The sequence below is a fragment of the Rhamphochromis longiceps genome, linkage group LG11 (assembly GCF_057381845.1).
Source record: "Rhamphochromis longiceps isolate RC_006_pf linkage group LG11, R_longiceps_female_GT1.1, whole genome shotgun sequence".
In the NCBI taxonomy this organism is placed as follows: Eukaryota; Metazoa; Chordata; class Actinopteri; order Cichliformes; family Cichlidae; genus Rhamphochromis; species Rhamphochromis longiceps.
This window is the reverse complement of record NC_140567.1, coordinates 20,105,545-20,126,777: the sequence shown is the minus strand read 5'-3', so window position 1 is coordinate 20,126,777 and position 21,233 is coordinate 20,105,545. Positions and strand designations below refer to the sequence as shown.

The window sequence follows — 21,233 nt, the reverse complement described above, 5'->3', positions numbered from 1 at the left end:
ATACACAGAGCAGAAAGCTCCAATCAGCTCCATATGTAAACTCATATAATGCAAAAAAACAAAACATTTTTCCATGATAGGCGATTATGTTTCCACTCTGAATTTTCCTCTTGTGTGCACAGTGAGGAGGACACTGAGGAATGGTTTGACAACAGAGGAGGCAAACGCTCTTGGCTTGTCTAATGGTTCGGAGATGCAAGTGTGAGCTGGACCCCCATGGGACACCACGCTATCTGGAAGCCCTTTCACTGCCCCAAACCCCCCATAAGGACATAAAGACCCAACCCGTCAACCTACTCTGCTCCGGTTTGGCACTAAAATCCCCCTCCCCAACCCCAGCTTTGATGAGTTGATCTCATCTTTGTATGTCTGGACTTGACCAAGTGCTTCCTAACGAAAGAGAAGGGAGAACAGGATTTTATTCCTGAACTGATGGGCAGAGGGAGCAGAAACGGCGTGCTGCATTAAAACCACTAAGCTTTGCCCTTGCCGGTTAAACACAGTTTACACATGATTTGCTTTCATAAGGCTTCATCACAGTTATGCTTTCAATGTGATATTGCATACAAACACCTGCAGAAATGTTTGGTTTTTTTAAGGCCGAGGGAGTCAAAACAGTTGGCAGTTTAATCCCCGTGGCCTTCAGTGAATTGAGAGGGCTAGAAAATCAGTTCAAATAAATGTGTTTGGGTTTAGTTTCAGCCCAGGAGCTTTCGTGACAAAAAAGACATTTCATCTATTGAATAGATGGCCTTGTGCAGAGGGTTATTTTGTTATATACTACTGTGGTAGTTTTGTGTTTCGTTTTGCTCAAGAAGGTGCTCAAATAAGGAACAATTGCACTGGATGTAAAAGTTGGGTCTCAAAGGAAAGTGAGATCCTTGACACTGATTAACCATTCAGACATCTGAATCTGAGAACATACTCAGCAGTTAACCAGCAATTCAGCAGTAGCACAGTTTTTAAATATTTAATCAAAGTCAACATATCCAAGGCAAGCGTGCATTAGTTTACTAAATAAGAAGGAATTCATCAGAGAAACGGCGCAGATATTTTTTAAAGTTGATATGAAGAGAGAAAGGCGATTGCCAACAGCTCCGTTACAGGTTTGACTGGCAATCCCACTAGTTTCAGACTAATGCTAACGATGCAAACATTTATAGTTTGAACTGAAGTCGCATCGTCACCGTCGTGATCTATTCTCACCGATGAACAGCTGGAGTGAGGTGAAGTACAAGTGAGCAATCTTCACAGAGTTTATTTCGTTTTATTTTGTAGAGACTATGAGCTGCACATTTCAGAGTGCCTTTCAGAGACAGCTATTTATTAAGATGTTTTCAGGGACATATAATAACGAAAATGTTGCTACAGATGTGCGGTCTGTGGGGCAGGGAGGGAGCAGAGGTTAATATTGCAGTGTAGATCATTCTTGAGCTGTGATTTATTTTTAACCAGTGTTTTTAAACTTGTCATGGCAGAATTACTTTTTTTGGTTCCATGCTATGTCTTGGATCAAGTAGTTTATGAAGATAGCTTTAACATATTTATGACAACTTAAGGATTGGCTATGCACATTAGCTGTTATCCTGTTGCCTTATTGTAAGATTCATTTAGGTTCACTCCATTCATAGTGTAGGTAAAATTATAGAGAGAGATCAGGCCATTTTTGCCATTTTCAGGGTATGTGGGGTGTATTTTTTTAATTCTCAATGAATGCAAACCATCAGGGGGCACATTTATAATTATTAGTTAGGAAGCACATAAAATTTTTTAATTTATAGACTTTTTAAAACATCAAAATCTGTACTGAACGGAATATTTTAGAGGTCCACGTGCTGTTAATCAATTTGGAATGGCCTTGACTGAATTCATAATGATCTCTATTCACTTTTAATTTTCACTGTGATGGAAACATAGCCATTGAGAAAATAATTTAGCGCATTGTGATAAATCTGCATAAAAAAAGAAATCAAATGAGCACTCCATTTTTATTTTGTTTTGAATTGACTGGAACCTTTTCAGCACCTTAGACTCGATGTGTAGCATGCCACTTAGTAAAACTGCAGTTACAGGAGGAGCTGGGAGCTCAGTGCGTTTCCCGGGTTGTACTGACTTTTCAAGAGCAAAAACATGTTTGAAGCAATACAGGGGAATGTTGTAAACAGATGTACATGTCATAACTGTCTTTTTTTTTTTGCTCCATGTGTAGAATAGTGTATTATAGACTAAAAGCAGTGTTATTCAAAATATAATTTAAGAAAACCAAGCCATGCATGGTTTTAAAAGAAAGTGACACTTCTGCTTAATCCAGGAGGTGGTTTCACTTTGGTTCTAAGAGCTGTAGGATTTTCACTTCAGACTGTAACATGAACACCCAGCGATCGGCTTTACCAGTTACTCCAGTAAAATCCAGATGGAAGCCTTTGATTTAATTGCACTTATATTTTTATCATTAGCCCATCACACACTGCTGCCTGTGCCATAACATCACTGTGGAACTTGGACTAAAGTGCTTTACTACCAAGGCTTCAATTGCATCTATACCCACAGCAAAAACTATGTAACAACTACAATAAAAAGGCAAAATGCAATTTTTTTTTTTGTCATCAACTTCTTTCTGCCACCTTTTCTTCTATGAATACAGAAATAAGTCACGTTTAGACCAGACAAAGCATGTGAAAGAAAAACTTAAGCCTGTTTATTTTTAGTCCACACAACCCATTTTTCAAGTCACTTTTATGTTCAAGAGCATACAGATGTCAGTGACACGTTTACCATTACAGCTGGTGTTTACATACGGCCCACTCATCTGGACTTAAAATTCATGTCTGTTCACAGGTGGTATGGAGCTAAATGCGATTATTGTTTGCTTGCAATAAAATGCAGAGACATCACGATGATGAGGATAGGTAGGAAAAACAAGCATTCAAAAAAGAAGAAGAAAAAAAAAAAGAAGCCGAAACTGTCTCAGCAAATCCAGTGCAACCCAAGACACGTTCTGCTTTATACTAGCTGAAAACAGAAAAAAGGGTAAATAAGAATTATAGAACTTGTATTTCCTGATCATAGTTCAAATTTATCAATATACACTGTCCCTGAACAATTACTTTTGCACAGTACCTTAGATTTGTGAAGATAAATTACAAAATGGAGTCTTCCCTTTCCACAGGACATAATTTTCTTTGTAAAACCCCTGAAAAACTGACAGGCTTACCTAGTTTAACATTTTGTATTGCTACATTTTAAACAAAGATTGACAAATGAATTTTTAGCTTTGCATATATTCATAGGTTTGTGGTTTGGTGTGCATCTGCGCCAATAATCATCTCTGAAATAGCACCAAAAGACAAACACTTGACCATTCAGAGGTCAGGCATTTGTTAAATGTATGGTTTAGAAACAGCACGTTGCAAATGTGCAGAAAAGTCTAATCATTAACCCCAACATAATTATTCTTTTAAATGGCAAAGTAAACAATACTCTGCATATATATGTATATGAGACACATAAAGCTGACCCTGATGAGCAGTACGAGTCTGGCCTGACAGTTTCAACTGCTCACTTGTCTTCTGTCTCAGGGTCACTGCTGGATTTTATCATGTGCAATGGATACAAGTAAACTCAAAGCTGTCGTTTGGTACAATAATGCACTTTTAGATCTGAGTTGAGTGTAAATTTATAAAAAGGGTGCGTCGTTAACGCGTTAAGAAAAGAATCTGGTTGCCGTCCTCTCATGTATCCAATCATTTGGAGAAACAACAATCTTAAAATCTGAGGTGTCTAAAAAGTTTATACAAAAATGTATATCCAAATTATAGTTTATCCTGTGAGGGAAATATGTAAATGTTTATATTTTCAAAAGATACTTGTGTTTACCCATAGTTACACATGAAGTTAATTAAACATATAGCACCAGCTTGTAGATCATGCCAAGCCTTGGGTTTGGTCTAAAGCGCAAATCTGTGCCGCACTAAAAGAAGTGTAACGCAGACAGCAGTGAGACAAATCGACAAATCTTCAAAGAACTTAAAGTGCCACTCCAGTCCCACGCCCGCTGCCCAGGCTTCAGCTATCTAACCACAGTACACGCTTCTTATCTAAGACAACTGATGGGGCGCTTCAAGCATTTCCATTAGGAAAGTGTCAATAGGTGTGTCACCGATCAGCTTGAAGAAGAAAAGATGCTCCAAGCACTTCAAGCCAATAGATCGCAGTGCTGGCAGTCGAAGGAGGAGCTTAGCAAACCTGCAGGGAACAGAGAGGACATCATCTCACTTAACAAGATCAAAATGTACGAGACAGGACTACAACAAAGACTGTTACAGCAGAGGACCATTACCTTCCTTGCTGCTCTGGATATTTCTGTTTGCAGTAAGCTTCCAATGATGCATAGACCTTTTCTCTGAGGAGCTCCACCTCACCGGTGTTGGAGAGCCCTTTAGCATCTACATGAAAAATGCAGAAAATTAAAAAAGCCCAAAACATTTTTTGAAGAAATAGTTAAATGTTTCTAATTTCTTCCATGTTAAGTACCTGGGTTAAACAGGACAATGGCTCGAAGGCAGCCCAGCTCTATTTTATCCATTTGCATATCTCTCATCTTATTGACCAGCTCAGTGAGAACTCTGAGAAAGAATGCAAGGTTTCAAAGCATTAAACAAAAACACTGAGCCTACACTGTGTAAGACACTCTGAACAACAAGAGGAAATGTACCTATCAAATATGGCGCCGACCTCTGCGCTCTGCACACTTTCTCTGTATCAAAAACAAAAGTCAAATTAGACAATACGTTTTTATAACACAAATCATTGCAGTCAAGTGCAGCTTATATGTTTGTATCCTGGCAATTCTTTACTTCCATCAATGTACCTGTCAAAAATGGCTCCAACTCCTGCACTGTGTGCGTTATCGCGCTGCAGCTCAGAGGCAAGAAGAACTCCATCCTTCAACGGAATGGAACGATGGGAGAACGAGGCGATAAGAAGCTCATTCCACCCTGAGAAATTAAGTCCATTTACACACAGATATGTAAAAAGCAATAAGATTTTAATTCATCATGACATTTAAAACAAAGACTCATGTGTCTCAGAGTCCTTTCTCCCTTAAGTTGTAGGCAATAATACAAAGACAGTTTAGTGCAACTGTATACACCATCCCCGCTGCTGTGAGATTTATGTCCTCAGGGTTCTGAACCACTTTCCGTATGGGGGAAAGGAAAAAAAAAAAAAAAAAAAAAAAAAAAAAGTTGTTATTGCCACTTTCCTTTCTGGGCAAAAAACCCTTCTGGGGAATCACCAGACACATAACAACTGGAGTTAGGAACAGTCACTACTTCAAAAATATTTTCTAAAACATTTCAGCAAAATTGGGCAGAAATGTGGTCATTCACTCACAGCCTTTTAAGTTTCCTCTACACTTTGTTTTTACTAGACATTCTCGTACACTAATTCTTAGCACTGCTTAGTTTTATAGGGTATGCAATTTATTGCGATTTTGCAATTTTTTGCAAGGTATGCAATTTATAGAGTATTCAAGTACACAAATATAATTAAACGGCTCCAAACAACAATAACTTAGATAGCAATGTAACTGTATGTTAAGAATTACAATAACCAGCATAAAAGGACATATTTGGCCACTTCAGAAGAATACTGTATGGTGCCTTTGATAAACTTATAACATCAAAGCTGATCAGATCACTTGTGTGTGCTTGTTCATACCTGCACGCAGAAGGATGACCTGATCATCAAGGGGCAGTTCAGAGAAATGAGGGATTCTCTTTGCCCACTCCACCAGGGCAAACAGCTGTTTGTCTGCAGTCTGACAGATGTTGCTAACAGCATCATGTGGCTGAAACAAAACAAAAAAAGACAATCAATGCTTCCAGTAATTTTAGTAAGCTTTCATCTTAATAAACATAGCTATCACTCTGTTTATAGTGCTGCCATGTAAATGCATTTACGTTCCAACCACTCACCGAGTTTCCTGCAGAGCCTCCGTCTGAGTGAAGCTCAGTCTTTTGCTCCACAGCCGTCTCTGCCTCCAAGATCTTCTCCACAGGCATCTCGTCATTCACTCCAACACTGAATTCCAGCTCGCCTTCCCGCTCTCGGTTCCTCTGTCGTTCCTCTTGTACCGCTGCATCACACAAAACACACAAACAGACCATCAATGATGCTTGTAAGAGTTAAAATGCAAAGTGTTCTGACTATGTGCAATCATTTTCTGATGCACTGAGAAAGTCTGCTATACAGACAAAACTTAGTAAGAGCAATATAGATGTATATGACTTTTAATGTAGTGAATTGTTATCAATTTTAACTGAGTGGTGGGACCCAAAATTCAATTGAATTTTACTTTATCTTATTTATATAGTACTAAATCAAAACAACAGTCGCATCAAGGCTCTTTATACTGTAGGGTAAAGACCCTACAGTATTACAAAGGAAACCCAAAGAATCAGTCGACCCCCTATGAGCAAGCCCTTGGTGACACTGGGAAGGAAAAACTCCTTTTTAAAAGGAAGTAATCCTTTGGCACAACCAGCTTCATGGAGGGGCAGCCACCTGCTGCGACTGGTTGGGGGTGAGCGGAGGCACCAAAGTGCGGGTTGAGGACAAAGAAAAGGGAGCAGAGGGAGAAAGCAAAGAAGCCACACCGTGGGAGGGAGCCACAGTTTAATAATTACTGCTGCTGGTTGAAACCTCTAAATGCAACAGTGATGTATAAACACACAAAGTGAAAAGAAGAAAGGTTCAGGGCCCAAATTCCCCAGCAGCCTAAGCCTACTGCAGCATAACTAAGAGAGGGTTCTAGCCCCAGCTATAAACTTGATCAAAAAGCAAAGTTTTAAATCTAATCTTAAAAGAATAGGCATTTGTCTCCCCAGTACAAACTGGGAGCTGGTTTTACAGTAGAGGGGCCTGATAGCTGAAGCTCTGTCTCCCATTTTACTTTCAGAAACCCCAGGGTGGGGCAGTATATGATGGGAAATGATCATTCAAAACTTTGTATATGAGAAGGATTTTAAATTCAATTCTGGATTCGACAAGAAGGCAATGAAGAAAATCTAATATGAGAGAAATATTTTTAGTCCCAGTTAGCACTCACACTGCTGTGTTTTGGAATTACTTGAGGCCTTTCTGGGAGTATTTAGTGTGAGATGAGGATAATGAATAACAATAGCCCAGCCTACATATAATAAATGCATGAACTAGATTTTCAGCATCAGTCTGAGACATGCTTAATTTTCTTTTAGTCACATTGCAAAAATTAAACAATGCGGTGCTACATATTTGTTTTTAGTGCATGCTGAAGAATATGACTCACAGTGTTCAAAGCTAAAGTAAAGAATCTGGTTAGACATGTTTTAAAGATGAAGACAAGTTCACTGGATCTAATTTACAGTGGAAATGAAACACAATTATCTACTGTTGTGTATTAATGTGTACAACCAGATGTTCAATCAAGTTCAAACTATAAATAAATTAGGGTTTTCTGCTCAGAACCTTAGGGTCAAATCAGAACTCGACTCTATATAATATCTGTGTGGATGTTCACCAGTGGAAGCTCACTCAGTAGAGAGTGGTTTATGTAGCACAAGAATGAAGCTAAGCATAAACATACAAATACAAGCCTTTGAACCCAAAAACAAAAAAAATGTTTTGGACCAACTCAAAATAATCTTTCTCTATTTAAAGCAGTCAAGCAGCCGTGCAAGTTAATTTGAAGGTTTTCACACATGCTCTTCCTCCCGCCCCATTTTTCCAGAATTTTCAAAACTGACTATGAATTGTTGTATTGGTATTATATTACTTAAAACTTAAGTAATTTTGAAGCAGTATAAGCAACACAAGCCAGGACTCTTCTTAAAATGCTGACACTGAGGGATAATCTGCCATTATCACTAGGCAATCAGACACTGAAAACTGCAGCTATACGAATCCGATCTGTGCCCTTAACAGCAACCAAAATTAGAACTCCTTGGATTACTGTTTATTAGACCACATACGTGCCACATACTACATTTGGCAGTCATCACTCTCCATCATTCCATCATTCTCAGGTCAAATTCACACACAAATGTCATGAACTTTGCATTTCTAACAATTTCTAATTCTCCATGTGACATTAAAATACAGTATCCTCAAGAATTCAATGTCATACTCATCCATCCTTCAACTTTTCCATCTTCTGTTATGTCCTTTACAAGTTTGATTGCTAGTGAAAGATGGAGAAAGATTTGAATTGGAGACAGGTTAGTTGCACCAGCCCCAACAAACCTGTCTGTCCTAATGTATGTTATCAATAGTCCACATTTACTTAAACTGTTTTATTTAGGCTTAACTCTGTATAATTAATAACTTCATGAAATTTTAATTCACAGCTAGTTTTTTTTTTTACCGCTAACATACAACATTTTGACTTATCACTGTGGGTACAGTTACATGTAAGACAAGTCAGAACAAAACGCGTTGCTAAACCGTCTGACTGCCAAACAAGCTCTCTACGGCAATATTCTAATACTTTGCATACCTTCCCTCTTCATTCCCATGGCCAGGCACTTCTGGTAGCGGCAGTACTGGCAGCGATTGCGCTGGCGTTTGTCAACCAGGCACTCTTTGTTATCTCTGCAGGTGTAACTCAGGTCTTTTCGCACAGTTCGTTTAAAGAAACCTTTGCAACCCTCACAGCTGTACACTCCATAGTGCTTGCCTGTAACATAAGGGGGGGGGGGGGGGGGGGGGGGGGGGGGGGGGGGGGGAACGAACGTTACGGCCCAATGAGAAGACTGGAAGGAAGACAACATCAACCTGCATGTATGAGTTGGGGAAACTTTTTGCTATCATTCGTAATAAGTAAGATCCACTACATGAAAGTGTTATCATGGGTTGAAATATTCGTTGGCTGATGTTTCACTTCTGTCCTTTACCTTGTGCTGATTAAGTTCACTCACCAGAAGAGCGGTCCCCACAGATGACACACAGTCGTTTCTGAGACAACATTATTCCCGGGCTGTGAGCCTGCATGGGCCTCAGGCCAAACGGAGGCTTGATGTCTTCTGAGCTGCTGACAGAGTGCATCCCTGATATAGGCGCTGACGATGAAATCTGGGTACGATTGCAACCAAATAAAACAAGGGAAACAATGTAACAATGTCATTATTTGTATGTAATGGCCAGACAGTATTTTCCACCAATTTGAATAACCGGAGGCTAGGGCTGTCAAAATTAGGCAAAGAAAAAACCCAAAAACAAAACAAAAAACACTGTTTATTCCTTCAAAAATATCTTCAAATATCTAAATTATATCCACAAGAAGGCAAATTGATACGAGACTCATTCTTACTTTTGTGAGTGCATTTAAACTGGGATAATTAGTGTGGATATTTAGCTCTGGTCACTGGGAAAAAACACGTATACCCCAAATGGATGACAAAAACCTGATGGCTGTTTCTAGATGAAATTGATCATGTGCTACACTAAAAACCTCCAAATTTTGAGTTCACACTATAACTTTGAGTTTCTCACCATCACCTATTCATGTATATCTACTAATTAAGGTATCTTATGTTGTTCTGATTTTTCCACATAATATGGCATAAGTCATGTGAACAGCGAAATACTAAGAGTCACAGCTACTGATTTAACAACTTTTACTCTGCAATATCCAGCGGTGCATCCTACACAGCTTATGACAGACACTATTTCTTAGTTATTTTCATTTTTTCACATAAATACAGAAATATTTTCATAATCAAATGCCCTTTTGTTATTAGCACTAACTGTGACAATTTTTGCTTACAACGCCTTCTGTTAGGAGCCATTATTCAAAAATGCCTGCCTCTATAAGTGGAGTAATGTAAATAGTCAGTAAAGTGTTTGTTTTTTCCCCACTACAGTGTACCTTAAGTGGCTGTGTATATTCGGCCCAGTTTAAACAAGCATCATGGCTCTCAGGCTACAAAATTAAAAATAAGAGTTAAGTGCACTGTGACATCAGTACAATACATACACCCTCATGCATATGAATTACCTGACTGTTGCTGATGGGTCCAAATCCCAGAGAGTGTGGCACCACTGGGGAGTTAAGTGAGGGACTGATGACTGAAAACGGAGATCCTAAGATGCTGGTGGGGCTGTTGGAGGCTGAGCTGTTAGGTTGCTGTGAGGACATGGCTTGTAAGCTGCCCGCTGAAAAGAAAAACGTCCCGTTCGAAGGATATCAATCTGAAAGTGATAAAAAAATAAAAAAAAATAAAAAAAGGAATATAATAAGCTATGGAAACCTTTCTGATCGATCTTGATTAAAAGATAACAGAGACTGACTTTGACAATTATTATTTTGAGCTAAAGTTGCCAAACATGATTTGGTTGCAACTTCTCAAAAAAAAAAAAGGAAAAAACGAGGGGGGGGGGGGGGGGGGGGGGGTGTATTTTGTTAATCATTACACATTTGGTGTCTTTCAGTTCTCAAATGTTGAGAGTTTGCCAAGATTACATCATTATTTCTCCCATTTCAGAAATAAAGTAGTGGAAGTCTTATAGCTGCGATTGCATTAAGTGGCAGAGAAACCAATTTTCCATAAGTGAGTTATATGGGCAGAAATCTGTGCCATCAGAAACTAAATTTGAATAAATTAAATTTGAATTGCTCAGATTGAATCTGAATTGTAACTTGAATAAATGCTTTTGAAAACTGAATTTGAATTAGTCTAATTTGAAATTGAATTTATGGTTTGAAAATGATCATCACTAAATTGAAATTGAATTTTATATTTTGAAAATGAATTGATTTGCTTTGAAACTGCATTTTATCCTTTAAAAATTCAGCTCTCGAATAATTTCAGATTCACTTCTCACCATTCAGTTTCAGGTCTACAATTCAATTTCAGTTCCAAAATTCAGTTTTTTGGAACTTACATCCGGTTCTGGTTAAAGAGCAGATTAATAGAACTACGTTTTACTAGCGGACCGAAAGTGTTACTGACGGGAATCTACAGCGTCTTGAGCTGAATTAAGACTTCAGAAGTCATTCGTCATATCGAATGACCAGCGGATGAACTCTCAGGTTGGTAATAAATGTATTACATGTATAAGAACAAGCTTCATGTTAACAAATGATTGCCGTAAGGTAACTTTTATGCTTATTGTAGCTGCTAGCTAAAAACGCTAATTTAGCGTAGTTTGCCCTGGATTCAGCTTTGACAAACAAATATGATCGACTGTTTCTAGTAGAATTCCAAAGTTGTCATCTTGTACCCTCTCAGAGTACCCCCTCTGTATGCTTGCAGAGACCCCTACAGTAGGGAAACATGCAAAACGGTGTCCAAACCTTTGTATTTTAGCTTTATTTATGTCTTACACAGCATCCCAACTCTTTAGCTAAAGTGAATAGTTAGTCTAATTCATTAGTGCAGCATTACTGGATCACCTCTGTTTGAAGTGATATAATATGATATAAAACTATCACTGTGTTTAACTACCATAATAATTCTTAGGGTACTGAGTGCATGCTTAATTAGATTTTTTTTTTTTTTTTTTTTTTAAACATACTGCTCCATTACGATGTTTGACAAGCTCAAGACGCTGTAGATTCCCGTCAGTAACACTTTGGGTCCGCTAGTAAAACGTAGTTCTATTAATCTGCTCTTGAACCGGAACCGGATGTAAGTTTCAAAAAACTGAATTTTGGAACTGAAATTGAATTGTAGACCTGAAAACTGAATGGTGAAAAGTGAATCTGAAATTATTCGAGAGCTGAATTTTTAAAGGATAAAATGCCGTTTCAAAGCAAATCAATTAATTTTCAAAATATAAAATGCAATTTCAATTTAGTGATGATCATTTTCAAACTATAAATTCAATTTCAAATTAGACTAATTCAAATTCCGTTTTCAAAAGCATTTATTCAAGTTACAATTCAGATTCAATCTGAGCAATTCAAATTCAAATTTAACTTATTCAAATTTAGTTTCTGATGGCACAGATTTCTGCCCATAGAGTTAGCTGGCCACGTACAAATCTATAACCATAAATCACTGAACATAAAAAGGTCCGTTTATTTAGCTAAGTTGAACTCAAAAATCTTCCCCCCCAAAAAAACAAACAAACAAGCAAATCACCCCTCCTCAAAAAACTGGACAAATAAAAGGGAAATAATTCTCGTGGCAGGTAATGTTTGTACGTACAAATATTTGCTTACATTAATCAGTGTGCGTTAGCGTTTCATGTTTGCCAAAATGTTGCTAAAGGTACGCAGCAGCGCTACCGCCGAGTCACTATTAAGTACATACCAGACCTTACTAGAACAAAAAGCAAATACATTGTCCGTATTCTGTAAAAACTACAACGCCTAACTAATTACGACAAATACACAATGTCGGAGTTTGCCTTTATCGATAGCTCGTTAGCTGCAAATCTTCGGCTTCAAAGATCCATGCTATACAACAACATTAGCAAACATTAGCTTTGGTTTTCACACGTCTAAGTGATACTACCTTCTGTAGTTTTTTGTAAAACTGGGATATAGCAAACAGACCTTGTTTCGCATCTAAAAATGTTGCATAATAATCGACAGTCCGCAAATGAATCCGCTCGACCTGCATTTGCTAAGATTAGCTTGTTAGCTTAATTTACGGCTAATATAGCCAACATTAGCTCGATGCTAGATTCAGGGGTAATACCCCAAGGAAGCGACTGTTCACAACTACCTCATGGTTGTTGGAAGATTGGAATTACATACCAGACACACCTTCGAAGCATTGTTGAGAATCACTTCTAGATAAAGGCCGAGTCTCAGACACAGTTTGCTTCGGTCAGAAGCTGTTGTTGTTTACAGGCCATGATGGCTCAGTGCCACAATCGACTTGAGCCAAAATGTCCCAAGGGACCACCCATAACAGCACCGTCATATGACACCCCCGCTGCAGAGGTTCAGCTTGATTTAGTATTTAATCACAGCTTATTTGGTTGGCGATTATCGCGTCACAATTGTATGCAGTATTTGAGTTTAAATAATATCTATCTTCTCAATATATACTGTTATCAAATTCAGCACACTACGCTCCAAAAATACACGACATCAAAAGGCCATCCGTGATGCGTTCAAGAAACACTGAACATTTCATACCTGCACAAATACAATCGAGTGATTGTTTTGGGTATGATAGGGGAAGTGGTAAACAAAAATGTAAGTAAACAGTAGTAAATTCAGCCAGAAACTGTGTGTGTTTTCGCGTAGCCCAATTATGGCATGCTATTATTTAAGAATCTGAGCAAGCTGTTTTAAACAGCCACACCTACAAAAAGAGTTGGAATGTTTTCCCTTTGACAGAAGGAAGGGGTATATACAGTATTGCACAACTTGTTCTTGCACCAGTGATTTATTTGTGCAGTAATATTTTCCACTATTCAAAATATTGAACACAGTGTTCTGTTCTTCTAAAGACCATTTTTGTCCAACGTTTTTTCTCCTGGGCTGGAGAATGACTTGCACTTTTGTTCTCATGAATTAGTTGCACTGCCTCCTAAAACCTCAAAAGCTGAGGTTCAGTTTATTTTGTACCATTTGCAGGACATTTTACAAGCAAAACAAATTTGTTTTATTTCAGTTAGAACAACTAGACATTGACACCTGCATTCTAGACCTACCTGGTGAATATTCTCATATAAATTCATCTCAACAAACAAGAAAACTCATATGGCCTACAGTATGCAGGCAATCAAAATAAACTTGAAAAACTGCTTTGCTTTTTGTTAGTTGGTGAGAAGGTGGCTGTTAACAAGCCAGGTGGCATTCCTCCTGCAAACACTGTGCTGCCTGAAACTGCTTGCACCTTATAGGAGCAGCAGCTGATCAGAACAGAGCAATATGGTGAGCAGTATTATATGTGTAACATCTTTTGGCTTGTTGCTTTGCAGTTTGTCATCATGACTGAAAACAATAGACTAACCACGATGAAAAGGACCTCTGCTGCTTATTTGACTTTTTTGTCAGGTTAGTATGATACATTTGTATTTACAATTTATATAAATTTAGCTATATAACGTTTGATTAAACATAACATGATGAAAAAGAAATATTTTTTCTGTACTTCCACAGTTTTTTGCTTTTTCACACTGGGATCTTCAGACTTTCACCATATTACTCTCACTGAGAACTACACACAAGCCAAGAGTTATTGCAGAGATATGTACACTGATTTAGCAACAATTTACAACTTAGAAGATATGAATAATCTGGTTTCTTTAGCTTCAAATATAACTGAAAACACTTGGATAGGACTGGAGATCGGAGCTGTGTGGATGTGGCATTGGTCTTTGCCTGGTCAATTAACAGATTTTTTTAAGTGGAAATCAGGAGAAGTAATAACAAATAATCAAGAAGAATGTGCAGCATTGGATCAATTTGGTGGGTGGTTTGTCAGTGCCTGTGGAGTTCTAAGAAAGTTTGTTTGTCAAGGTAAGTAAAATTACAATAATTTATTTCAGAGATCAATAATAACAATAATACTAATAATAATACATTTAATTACATTACAGGGACACATACTGGTGATTTCATTTTTGTTAATGAGTCCAAATCGTGGTGGGATGCTCAGAGTCATTGCAGGGGCTTGCCATCTGATCTAGTTAGCATACACTCTGAAGCAGAGAATATGGCAGTGCTCAACGTGTCTGCATCACAAACTGTCTGGATTGGGCTGTTCAAAGATCCCTGGAAATGGTCGGATGGAAGTAACTCATCTTTTCGTTTCTGGAGAGCTTCTCAGCCCAGCTATCTTCCAAATCAGGATTGTGTTGCTGCAGTATTTCAAGATAATGGGAAGTGGAATAAGCAAAGCTGCAGTAACCAACTCAATTTTGTTTGCCATGGCGGTAAGTTTGTGTTATTTATTTATAAATTGTATGTATTTACTATGTCAGCAAAATTATATTATAACTTTTTGTTTTCTATTACACAAGACACAACAATCTATATCTGTCCACTCATTACTCACTTTTACATCAGGGAAATCATTTTCAACACTGCCATTCACAATAGACAGTGACCTGTAATTGAGACAAATGTACTTCAAATTAATTTGATTGCAGCTGCTGCTACCAAACAGTCAAGCACCATTACCACAACAGAAGGAACAGCTGCAGGTGGAGTGAGAACACCAAATACCACAGAGTTTATGTCACCTACATCAAGTACTCATCTCCAAAGTACAACTACAGAAATGTCATCTTTGACACAGCCACCTCCTGCAACTACTGTGAATTTAACTACAGGTGGTGACTCTATATTAAAAACCCCGGGAGGAATTTCAGCCCAGATCTCAACAACACAGACAGGGATTTCAGTCCCAAACACTACAGAACATATAGAGATTTCATCCCAGAACACTACAATACAGAAAGAGACTTCAGCCCAGAACACTACAGCATACATAGAGACTTCAACCCCAAACACTACAGCATACATAGGGACTTCACTCCAGAACACTACAGCATACATAGGGACTTCACTCCAGAACACTACAGCATACATAGAGACTTCAACCCCAAACACTACAACATACATAGAGACTTCAACCCCAAACACTACAGCATACATAGGGACTTCACTCCAGAACACTACAGCATACATAGAGACTTCAACCCCAAACACTACAACATACATAGAGACTTCAACCCCAAACACTACAGCATACATAGGGACTTCAACCCCAAACACTACAGCATACATAGAGACTTCAACCCCAAACACTACAGCATACATAGAGACTTCAACCCCAAACACTACAGCATACATAGAGACTTCAACCCCAAACACTACAGCATACATAGAGACTTCAACCCCAAACACTACAGCATACATCAGGACTTCAACCCCAAACACTACAGCATACATAGGGACTTCAACCCCAAACACTACAGCATACATAGAGACTTCAACCCCAAACACTACAGCATACATAGAGACTTCAACCCCGAACACTACAGCATACATAGGGACTTCAGCCCCAAACACTACAGCATACATAGAGACTTCAACCCCAAACACTACAGCATACATAGGGACTTCAGCCCAGAACACTACAGCATACATAGAGACTTCAACCCCAAACACTACTGCACACATAGGGACTTCACTCCAGAACACTAGAGCATACATAGAGACTTCAACCCCAAACACTACAGCATACATAGAGACTTCAACCCCAAACACTACAGCATACATAGAGACTTCAACCCCAAACACTACAGCATACATAGAGACTTCAACCCCAAACACTACAGCATACATAGAGACTTCAACTCCAAACACTACTGCACACATAGGGACTTCACTCCAGAACACTAGAGCATACATAGAGACTTCAGCCCAGAACACTACAGCATACATAGGGACTTCCACCCCAAACATTACAGCACACATAGGGACTTCACTCCAGAACACTACAGCATACATAGAGACTTCAACCCCAAACACTACAGCATACATAGGGACTTCAACCCCAAACACTACAGCATACATAGGGACTTCAACCCCAAACACTACAGCATACATAGAGACTTCAACCCCAAACACTACAGCATACATAGAGACTTCAACCCCAAACACTACAGCATACATAGAGACTTCAACCCCAAACACTACAGCATACATAGGGACTTCAACCCCAAACACTACAGCATACATAGGGACTTCACTCCAGAACACTACAGCATACATAGGGACTTTAGCCCAGAACACCACACATTCCTCAATCGTAACGGCCAGTGTAATCAGTCAAAATTTGCACCCAGGTATGTTTAAAATTTCACATCTTTGATTTTGTTTTGCATTACATATTATGCAATTAAGTAATTCTCTTCACGTTTTCTTCCAGAAGGAAACATGATATTAATTCAAGAAAACATGACATGGATTGAAGCTCTGAGTTACTGCAGGAAACATTATTTTGATCTTGTTGACATTAAGACCAAAAACATACAGGACCAGGTTGCTCAAAAGGCAAAGAATGCTACATCATCCTATGTGTGGCTGGGTCTACGCTACACTGTTCAATTTAATTTTTGGTTCTGGATTAGGTCAACGTCTAGCTGTTACCAGAACTGGTTACCAGGAGAAGGACCTCAAAGGGATTATGGCAGTGCTGTTAGTGGTGCCATGGAGGCCACTGGGGGGCAGCAGTGGGTAGGTTTGCCCGAGACAGAAAAACTGAATTTTATCTGCAACACATGTGCTGGATGAATGAGGGCCAGTGCCTCTTAATGTAATGCAAATGTTAACATTTTCATTGTGCTGTATGAAAAAATTAACACATTTTCCTATACTGACATGTGCACCCCTTGGTTTAAAATTCATGCTGTGTTCAGTTACACCATCAATCCAGTGAACCTTGGGGGCCGTGATCCTGATTGTTTCAATGCTAAGTTATGACATCATATCTCTGTTGAAATACAGCTGCCTCCTCTGTTGTTAATATTGAATTTAAATAGATATGAAAATGTTTTTTAATCTTTGCATTTAATGAATATGACATTTTCTACATGTGTCATTTACAAGAGCAGGCATCGTTTAATCCCTCACCCAGCCGGCCGAACAAGAGGAAAAGAAAGTAAATGGTAAATGGCCTGTATTTGTATAGCGCTTTACTAGTCCCTAAGGACCTCAAAGCGCTTTACACATCTAGTCATCCACCCATTCACACACTCGTGATGGCAAGCTACAATGTAGCCACAGCCACCCTGGGGCGCACTGACAGAGGCGAGGCTGCCGGACAATACAGACGTTCACCCTCCTTCCTTTACCCTTGAGGTACACAGAGAATTGATAAACCATGGAAGCAGGACATGATGAAGCCTTATTCAATATGATAAACTGTATATAAATTTTATCTATAGCAGAATTGCATATGTCAAAGAAGTTGATACAAAATAGTATGTTTTGTATGTTTATCTGTTTTTATATACATAACAAAATGTCTTATTTTTTTAAGTAAATAAATAATCCCTCCAAATACCTGTGTTATTCTTTATCAATTTATAAATGATTATATCTCCTTATATAGCTCCTTGATATCACAAATGAAACCATACAACACAGGAAATATCATGTGCTTGATACTATAATTTATTATATCTACTGTCAATTAAAAAACATTAAAAATCAAATAGTGATATTAGGCATGCACCACGATGAGCAGCTAAACTACTAAATTATAGAAAACATGCATTCATTTGCAAATATTACATTTTCTAATACCTTTCTAGAATGTTAGCACTGGTTTATGTTTTATTAGTATCTAAGAACATTTGCAGTGTGGATTTCAATAACTCCATAAAGTCAGTAAATAGCAGCTTGAAATTCACTGCTATATCTTTTTTAACTGCTTTTGCATCCAAGATGAAAATCATGTCACTTCTCAATTCTACGGATCATTACACAAGTGTGTCACAGGTTTTCCCTGATCAGCCATTGGTCAGTGAGTCTCCCATCAGTTCAATGTTAATGTTCCAATAGGGCGCAGTCAGTCAATCAGTCTGTGGACTACTCCCTCCCCTCCTTTTCTCACCCTCATCTCCTCTTGTGTGCTGTCCAGCTGGCTCTGACCCCTGACCTTTCACCCTCACTCCTGACCTTTGGCAACATTCCCACGCCACACCCTTTTGTGCAAATCTCTCCATCCTAAACCACTGGTAACTCCCTCTGAATTTTAAGAGATTATGGTGAAACATGATGCATTTCCACTGCGATCAGTGCAATGCAACCTAATTTGGCCTAATCCCAATTCAAGTGTGAGATGTGAAACTTACAAAGCAATCTGAGTGTGTGGAAAGTAACACAACAAAAAATATATCTAGTGATTTAGTCTAAAAACTATACATATAATGTTCAATAAATCTAAAATAGCAACTAAACATTGCAATTAGTCAATGCAATCTCTGCAAAGTAGTGCAAGGTTTATCCAAAATTCATCCATAGATGTGGTCAGCAAACACACTTCAATTTGGGCAATATTTTTGATATTCAAATTTAAGAAAATTTCACGTCTTCATGTCTTACTACCTGCCTTTGACTGCCCTATCTTTCCTCTCTCTCCATACCTTATGTTAGTGTGGAGCCCTATGCAGATCCCACCCTTCTGTCACTTTCACAGTTAATTGTAGAAAAGGAGATTTTCTTCATTGAAGCCCAGTCTCTTAGGTAACCTCACTCCTGCATGAAATGAGATGGACATCGGTGAAGAGACAGAGAGGGGGACAAGGGACAGGCAAAATGAACGAGAAGTAGTGGAAGATGGATGCAGAGGAAAGCGGACTTAGAAATATTTATTAAAAACACCCTCAAAAAGTAAGAAAAAATAGCTTAATGTTCCATGTGCATATGGATACATGATTAATAACAACTTCGCTGGGACTATAATTACTATATTGTTGATGGTGCATTATGTAAGTATTGGAATAATTAATTTTTTCACTTTAACTCATTAATAAGCTGGTTCACAGATTTTTTAAAAAATGAATATTTAAACATTTTTGAAGCATTTGAGAGTTCAATACCACATTTCTACCCATGGCTTATATTTTAATTATCAGTCTGCTGACAGGCTACAAATTTTTGAAAGAACTCTGCACATTTTATCATAGCTATTTTTCTATGTGTTTCAATTAATCTTCCAGGGTATTTTATCAAACCATCCACTCCAGGACTGAATCCCAAGCCTAAAGGTTGCTGTGACTGTTCAACCAAAACTTGACAGGGAGTCTGGTGTTGATTGTCCAAACGCAATTCTTGTATTTAATATCCATATCCAGGAGTTGTGGCTGGACATCATGCTCCCAACTCTCATTCTCTACCTCCTGCAATAGCGCAGAAGTCAACAGAGGAATTAACTGACTGTCCAAAGACTTGACTTCATGGTAACTGTTCTCCTGCTCTGTTCTGGATGACTCTCCATCTCACGAAGTTAACCAGTCATGGCATGTATAGTTAGAGCAAGTGAAAACAAATAATGAACTCTAAAGGCCAAAAAATGCCCAAAAGATTTACTTTTTCAAGTGGACCATTAAGGCATTTGCTATAATGGTTCAAGTGATGGTCATGTTATATTTGAACTTTATTGGCATTTTTATTTAGAGTTATAACAACCACAAGAACTTGGTTCTCAAATTAAAGTCACTTTTGGTAATTTCAGTTAAGTCTTCAGAGGCAGGACTGTAGCATATCATGTAATTATTGTGGGGTTTACTTTTTCTTTTCTTTTACAAATCTGTATAGAAGTCTGTGTTAATAATTTGTTTTTAGGAGAACATTATACTAACCTGACAAATTTAATCGGAATTAAGGTATTCAATATTTACATGGATGTTTGTGTTTATATTTCCACAAGAGTCGTTTGTGCGAGTGAATATAATGCTGCATTAATGTTAAGTTGAACTTTTAATTTAATTCCATTGTTCGTATGTTTTAAGCTTAAATTGATCTAATAACTATAATAATGATGTTTAACATAAAATGTCACAATGTGCTTTGCTGACTTAGAAAATATATAATGAATGAAATATTTTCTTTTATCAAGCTGTTTGTGTAGAAAAATAAAATTTTAGATATCATCTCAGTCTTTGTCATTATTACCAGAGCCACTCAATTTGCAAAAGACTGGCTGTTTAAAGGGGAACGATCAATACACAAATATGGATCATGTACAGTGTTAAATGGGACACTTTAGTTATTATTAATAGGAGATTAAAAATACTCTGATTTGCTCAAAGAAAAGAAGCTGCTGTTACCAAGAATAATGATGAACATAACTGATTATTTGTAAATCATTTATAAACCATTTGTTTAGTGTGACAGGTATGGGAGGGGGAACTTGATTTCTTGTAAATCACATGCGGGAAATCTGGCTTGAACTGAGATGGTTACACATTGTGAAAGAAAGGAATAAACACTTTCCAGGCAGCAAGCCAAGCAGGGATATAAAAAGGATTTTTTTAAATTAAACATCTTGTGCTCAGAAATGTTGGCCTGAGAGTCTATTGTAATATGCAAAATTAAAATCTATGTTTTATGTAAATCTGTACAGATTAAGTATATTTTTAACACCAAAATGTTCACACTATGGAAATCACATGTACGTTACACATCTGCGCACATCAGGACACATGCTACATCTAGTAGTATTAAACTGTTATCATATTATGTCTTGAGTGTCATGTAGTTTTATCACTTT

General features: G+C 38.0%; 3 protein-coding genes and 1 long non-coding RNA gene across 15 annotated transcripts in view; 3 read left to right on the top strand and 1 right to left on the bottom strand.

Moving 5' to 3' along the window:
- The window catches only part of fhod3b (formin homology 2 domain containing 3b), a 93,211-nt gene extending 90,620 nt beyond the window's left edge, over nucleotides 1-2,591 (top strand). For all 5 annotated transcript variants that reach the window (XM_085422706.1, XM_085422708.1, XM_085422707.1 and 2 more), the window contains one exon: nucleotides 123-2,591. In XM_085422706.1, coding sequence (XP_085278832.1) covers nucleotides 123-205 — 83 coding nt within the window. In that variant the 3' untranslated portion in view covers nucleotides 206-2,591. The remainder of the gene's footprint in view (nucleotides 1-122) is intronic.
- An 85-nt stretch (nucleotides 2,592-2,676) lies between these two features.
- Nucleotides 2,677-12,911, bottom strand: LOC146658946 (retinoic acid receptor RXR-beta-A-like). 4 transcript variants are annotated; one of them, XM_085422713.1, is made up of 12 exons: nucleotides 12,755-12,911; nucleotides 10,037-10,230; nucleotides 8,958-9,111; nucleotides 8,537-8,716; nucleotides 8,168-8,221; nucleotides 5,979-6,139; nucleotides 5,722-5,851; nucleotides 4,871-4,997; nucleotides 4,715-4,756; nucleotides 4,534-4,625; nucleotides 4,340-4,445; nucleotides 2,677-4,245 (listed from the first exon to the last, which is right to left on the bottom strand). In XM_085422713.1, exons 2-12 carry the CDS (start codon nucleotides 10,175-10,177, stop codon nucleotides 4,098-4,100), a joined length of 1,335 nt encoding a protein of 444 aa, XP_085278839.1. In that variant the 5' UTR covers nucleotides 10,178-10,230; nucleotides 12,755-12,911; the 3' UTR covers nucleotides 2,677-4,097. The 4 variants fall into 4 exon arrangements, with proteins under 4 accessions (XP_085278839.1, XP_085278838.1, XP_085278840.1 ...); XM_085422712.1 differs by having other exon boundaries at nucleotides 12,746-12,905; XM_085422714.1 differs by lacking the exon at nucleotides 12,755-12,911 and adding an exon at nucleotides 12,542-12,691.
- Nucleotides 12,912-13,826: 915 nt separating this feature from the next.
- On the top strand, nucleotides 13,827-18,010 carry LOC146658945 (C-type mannose receptor 2-like). Of its 5 annotated transcripts, XM_085422700.1 has the most exons (5): nucleotides 13,827-13,999; nucleotides 14,105-14,464; nucleotides 14,545-14,880; nucleotides 15,097-16,800; nucleotides 16,884-18,010. In XM_085422700.1, exons 1-5 carry the CDS (start codon nucleotides 13,891-13,893, stop codon nucleotides 17,246-17,248), a joined length of 2,874 nt encoding a protein of 957 aa, XP_085278826.1. In that variant the 5' UTR covers nucleotides 13,827-13,890; the 3' UTR covers nucleotides 17,249-18,010. The 5 variants fall into 5 exon arrangements, with proteins under 5 accessions (XP_085278826.1, XP_085278831.1, XP_085278828.1 ...); XM_085422705.1 differs by lacking the exon at nucleotides 15,097-16,800 and having other exon boundaries at nucleotides 17,086-18,010; XM_085422702.1 differs by lacking the exon at nucleotides 15,097-16,800.
- A 1,172-nt stretch (nucleotides 18,011-19,182) lies between these two features.
- On the top strand, nucleotides 19,183-20,516 carry LOC146658944 (uncharacterized). The gene is made up of 2 exons (XR_014913762.1): nucleotides 19,183-19,449; nucleotides 19,681-20,516. It is a non-coding gene; the product is annotated as an uncharacterized LOC146658944 (long non-coding RNA).
- The last annotated feature ends 717 nt before the right edge of the window (nucleotides 20,517-21,233 follow it).

Coding starts and splice junctions, on each gene's coding strand:
- LOC146658946 (XM_085422713.1), bottom strand. CDS start 10,177: ATGTCCTCACAGCAACCTAACAGCTCAGCCTCCAACAGCCCCACCAGC. Junction 5,852..5,978: donor GAGGCTCTGCAGGAAACTCG/GTGAGTGGTTGG, acceptor GTTTTGTTTCAG/CCACATGATGCTGTTAGCAA. Junction 4,446..4,533: donor CATTGTCCTGTTTAACCCAG/GTACTTAACATG, acceptor TTTTTCATGTAG/ATGCTAAAGGGCTCTCCAAC.
- LOC146658945 (XM_085422700.1), top strand. CDS start 13,891: ATGTGTAACATCTTTTGGCTTGTTGCTTTGCAGTTTGTCATCATGACT. Junction 14,465..14,544: donor AAGAAAGTTTGTTTGTCAAG/GTAAGTAAAATT, acceptor ATTACATTACAG/GGACACATACTGGTGATTTC. Junction 16,801..16,883: donor CAGTCAAAATTTGCACCCAG/GTATGTTTAAAA, acceptor GTTTTCTTCCAG/AAGGAAACATGATATTAATT.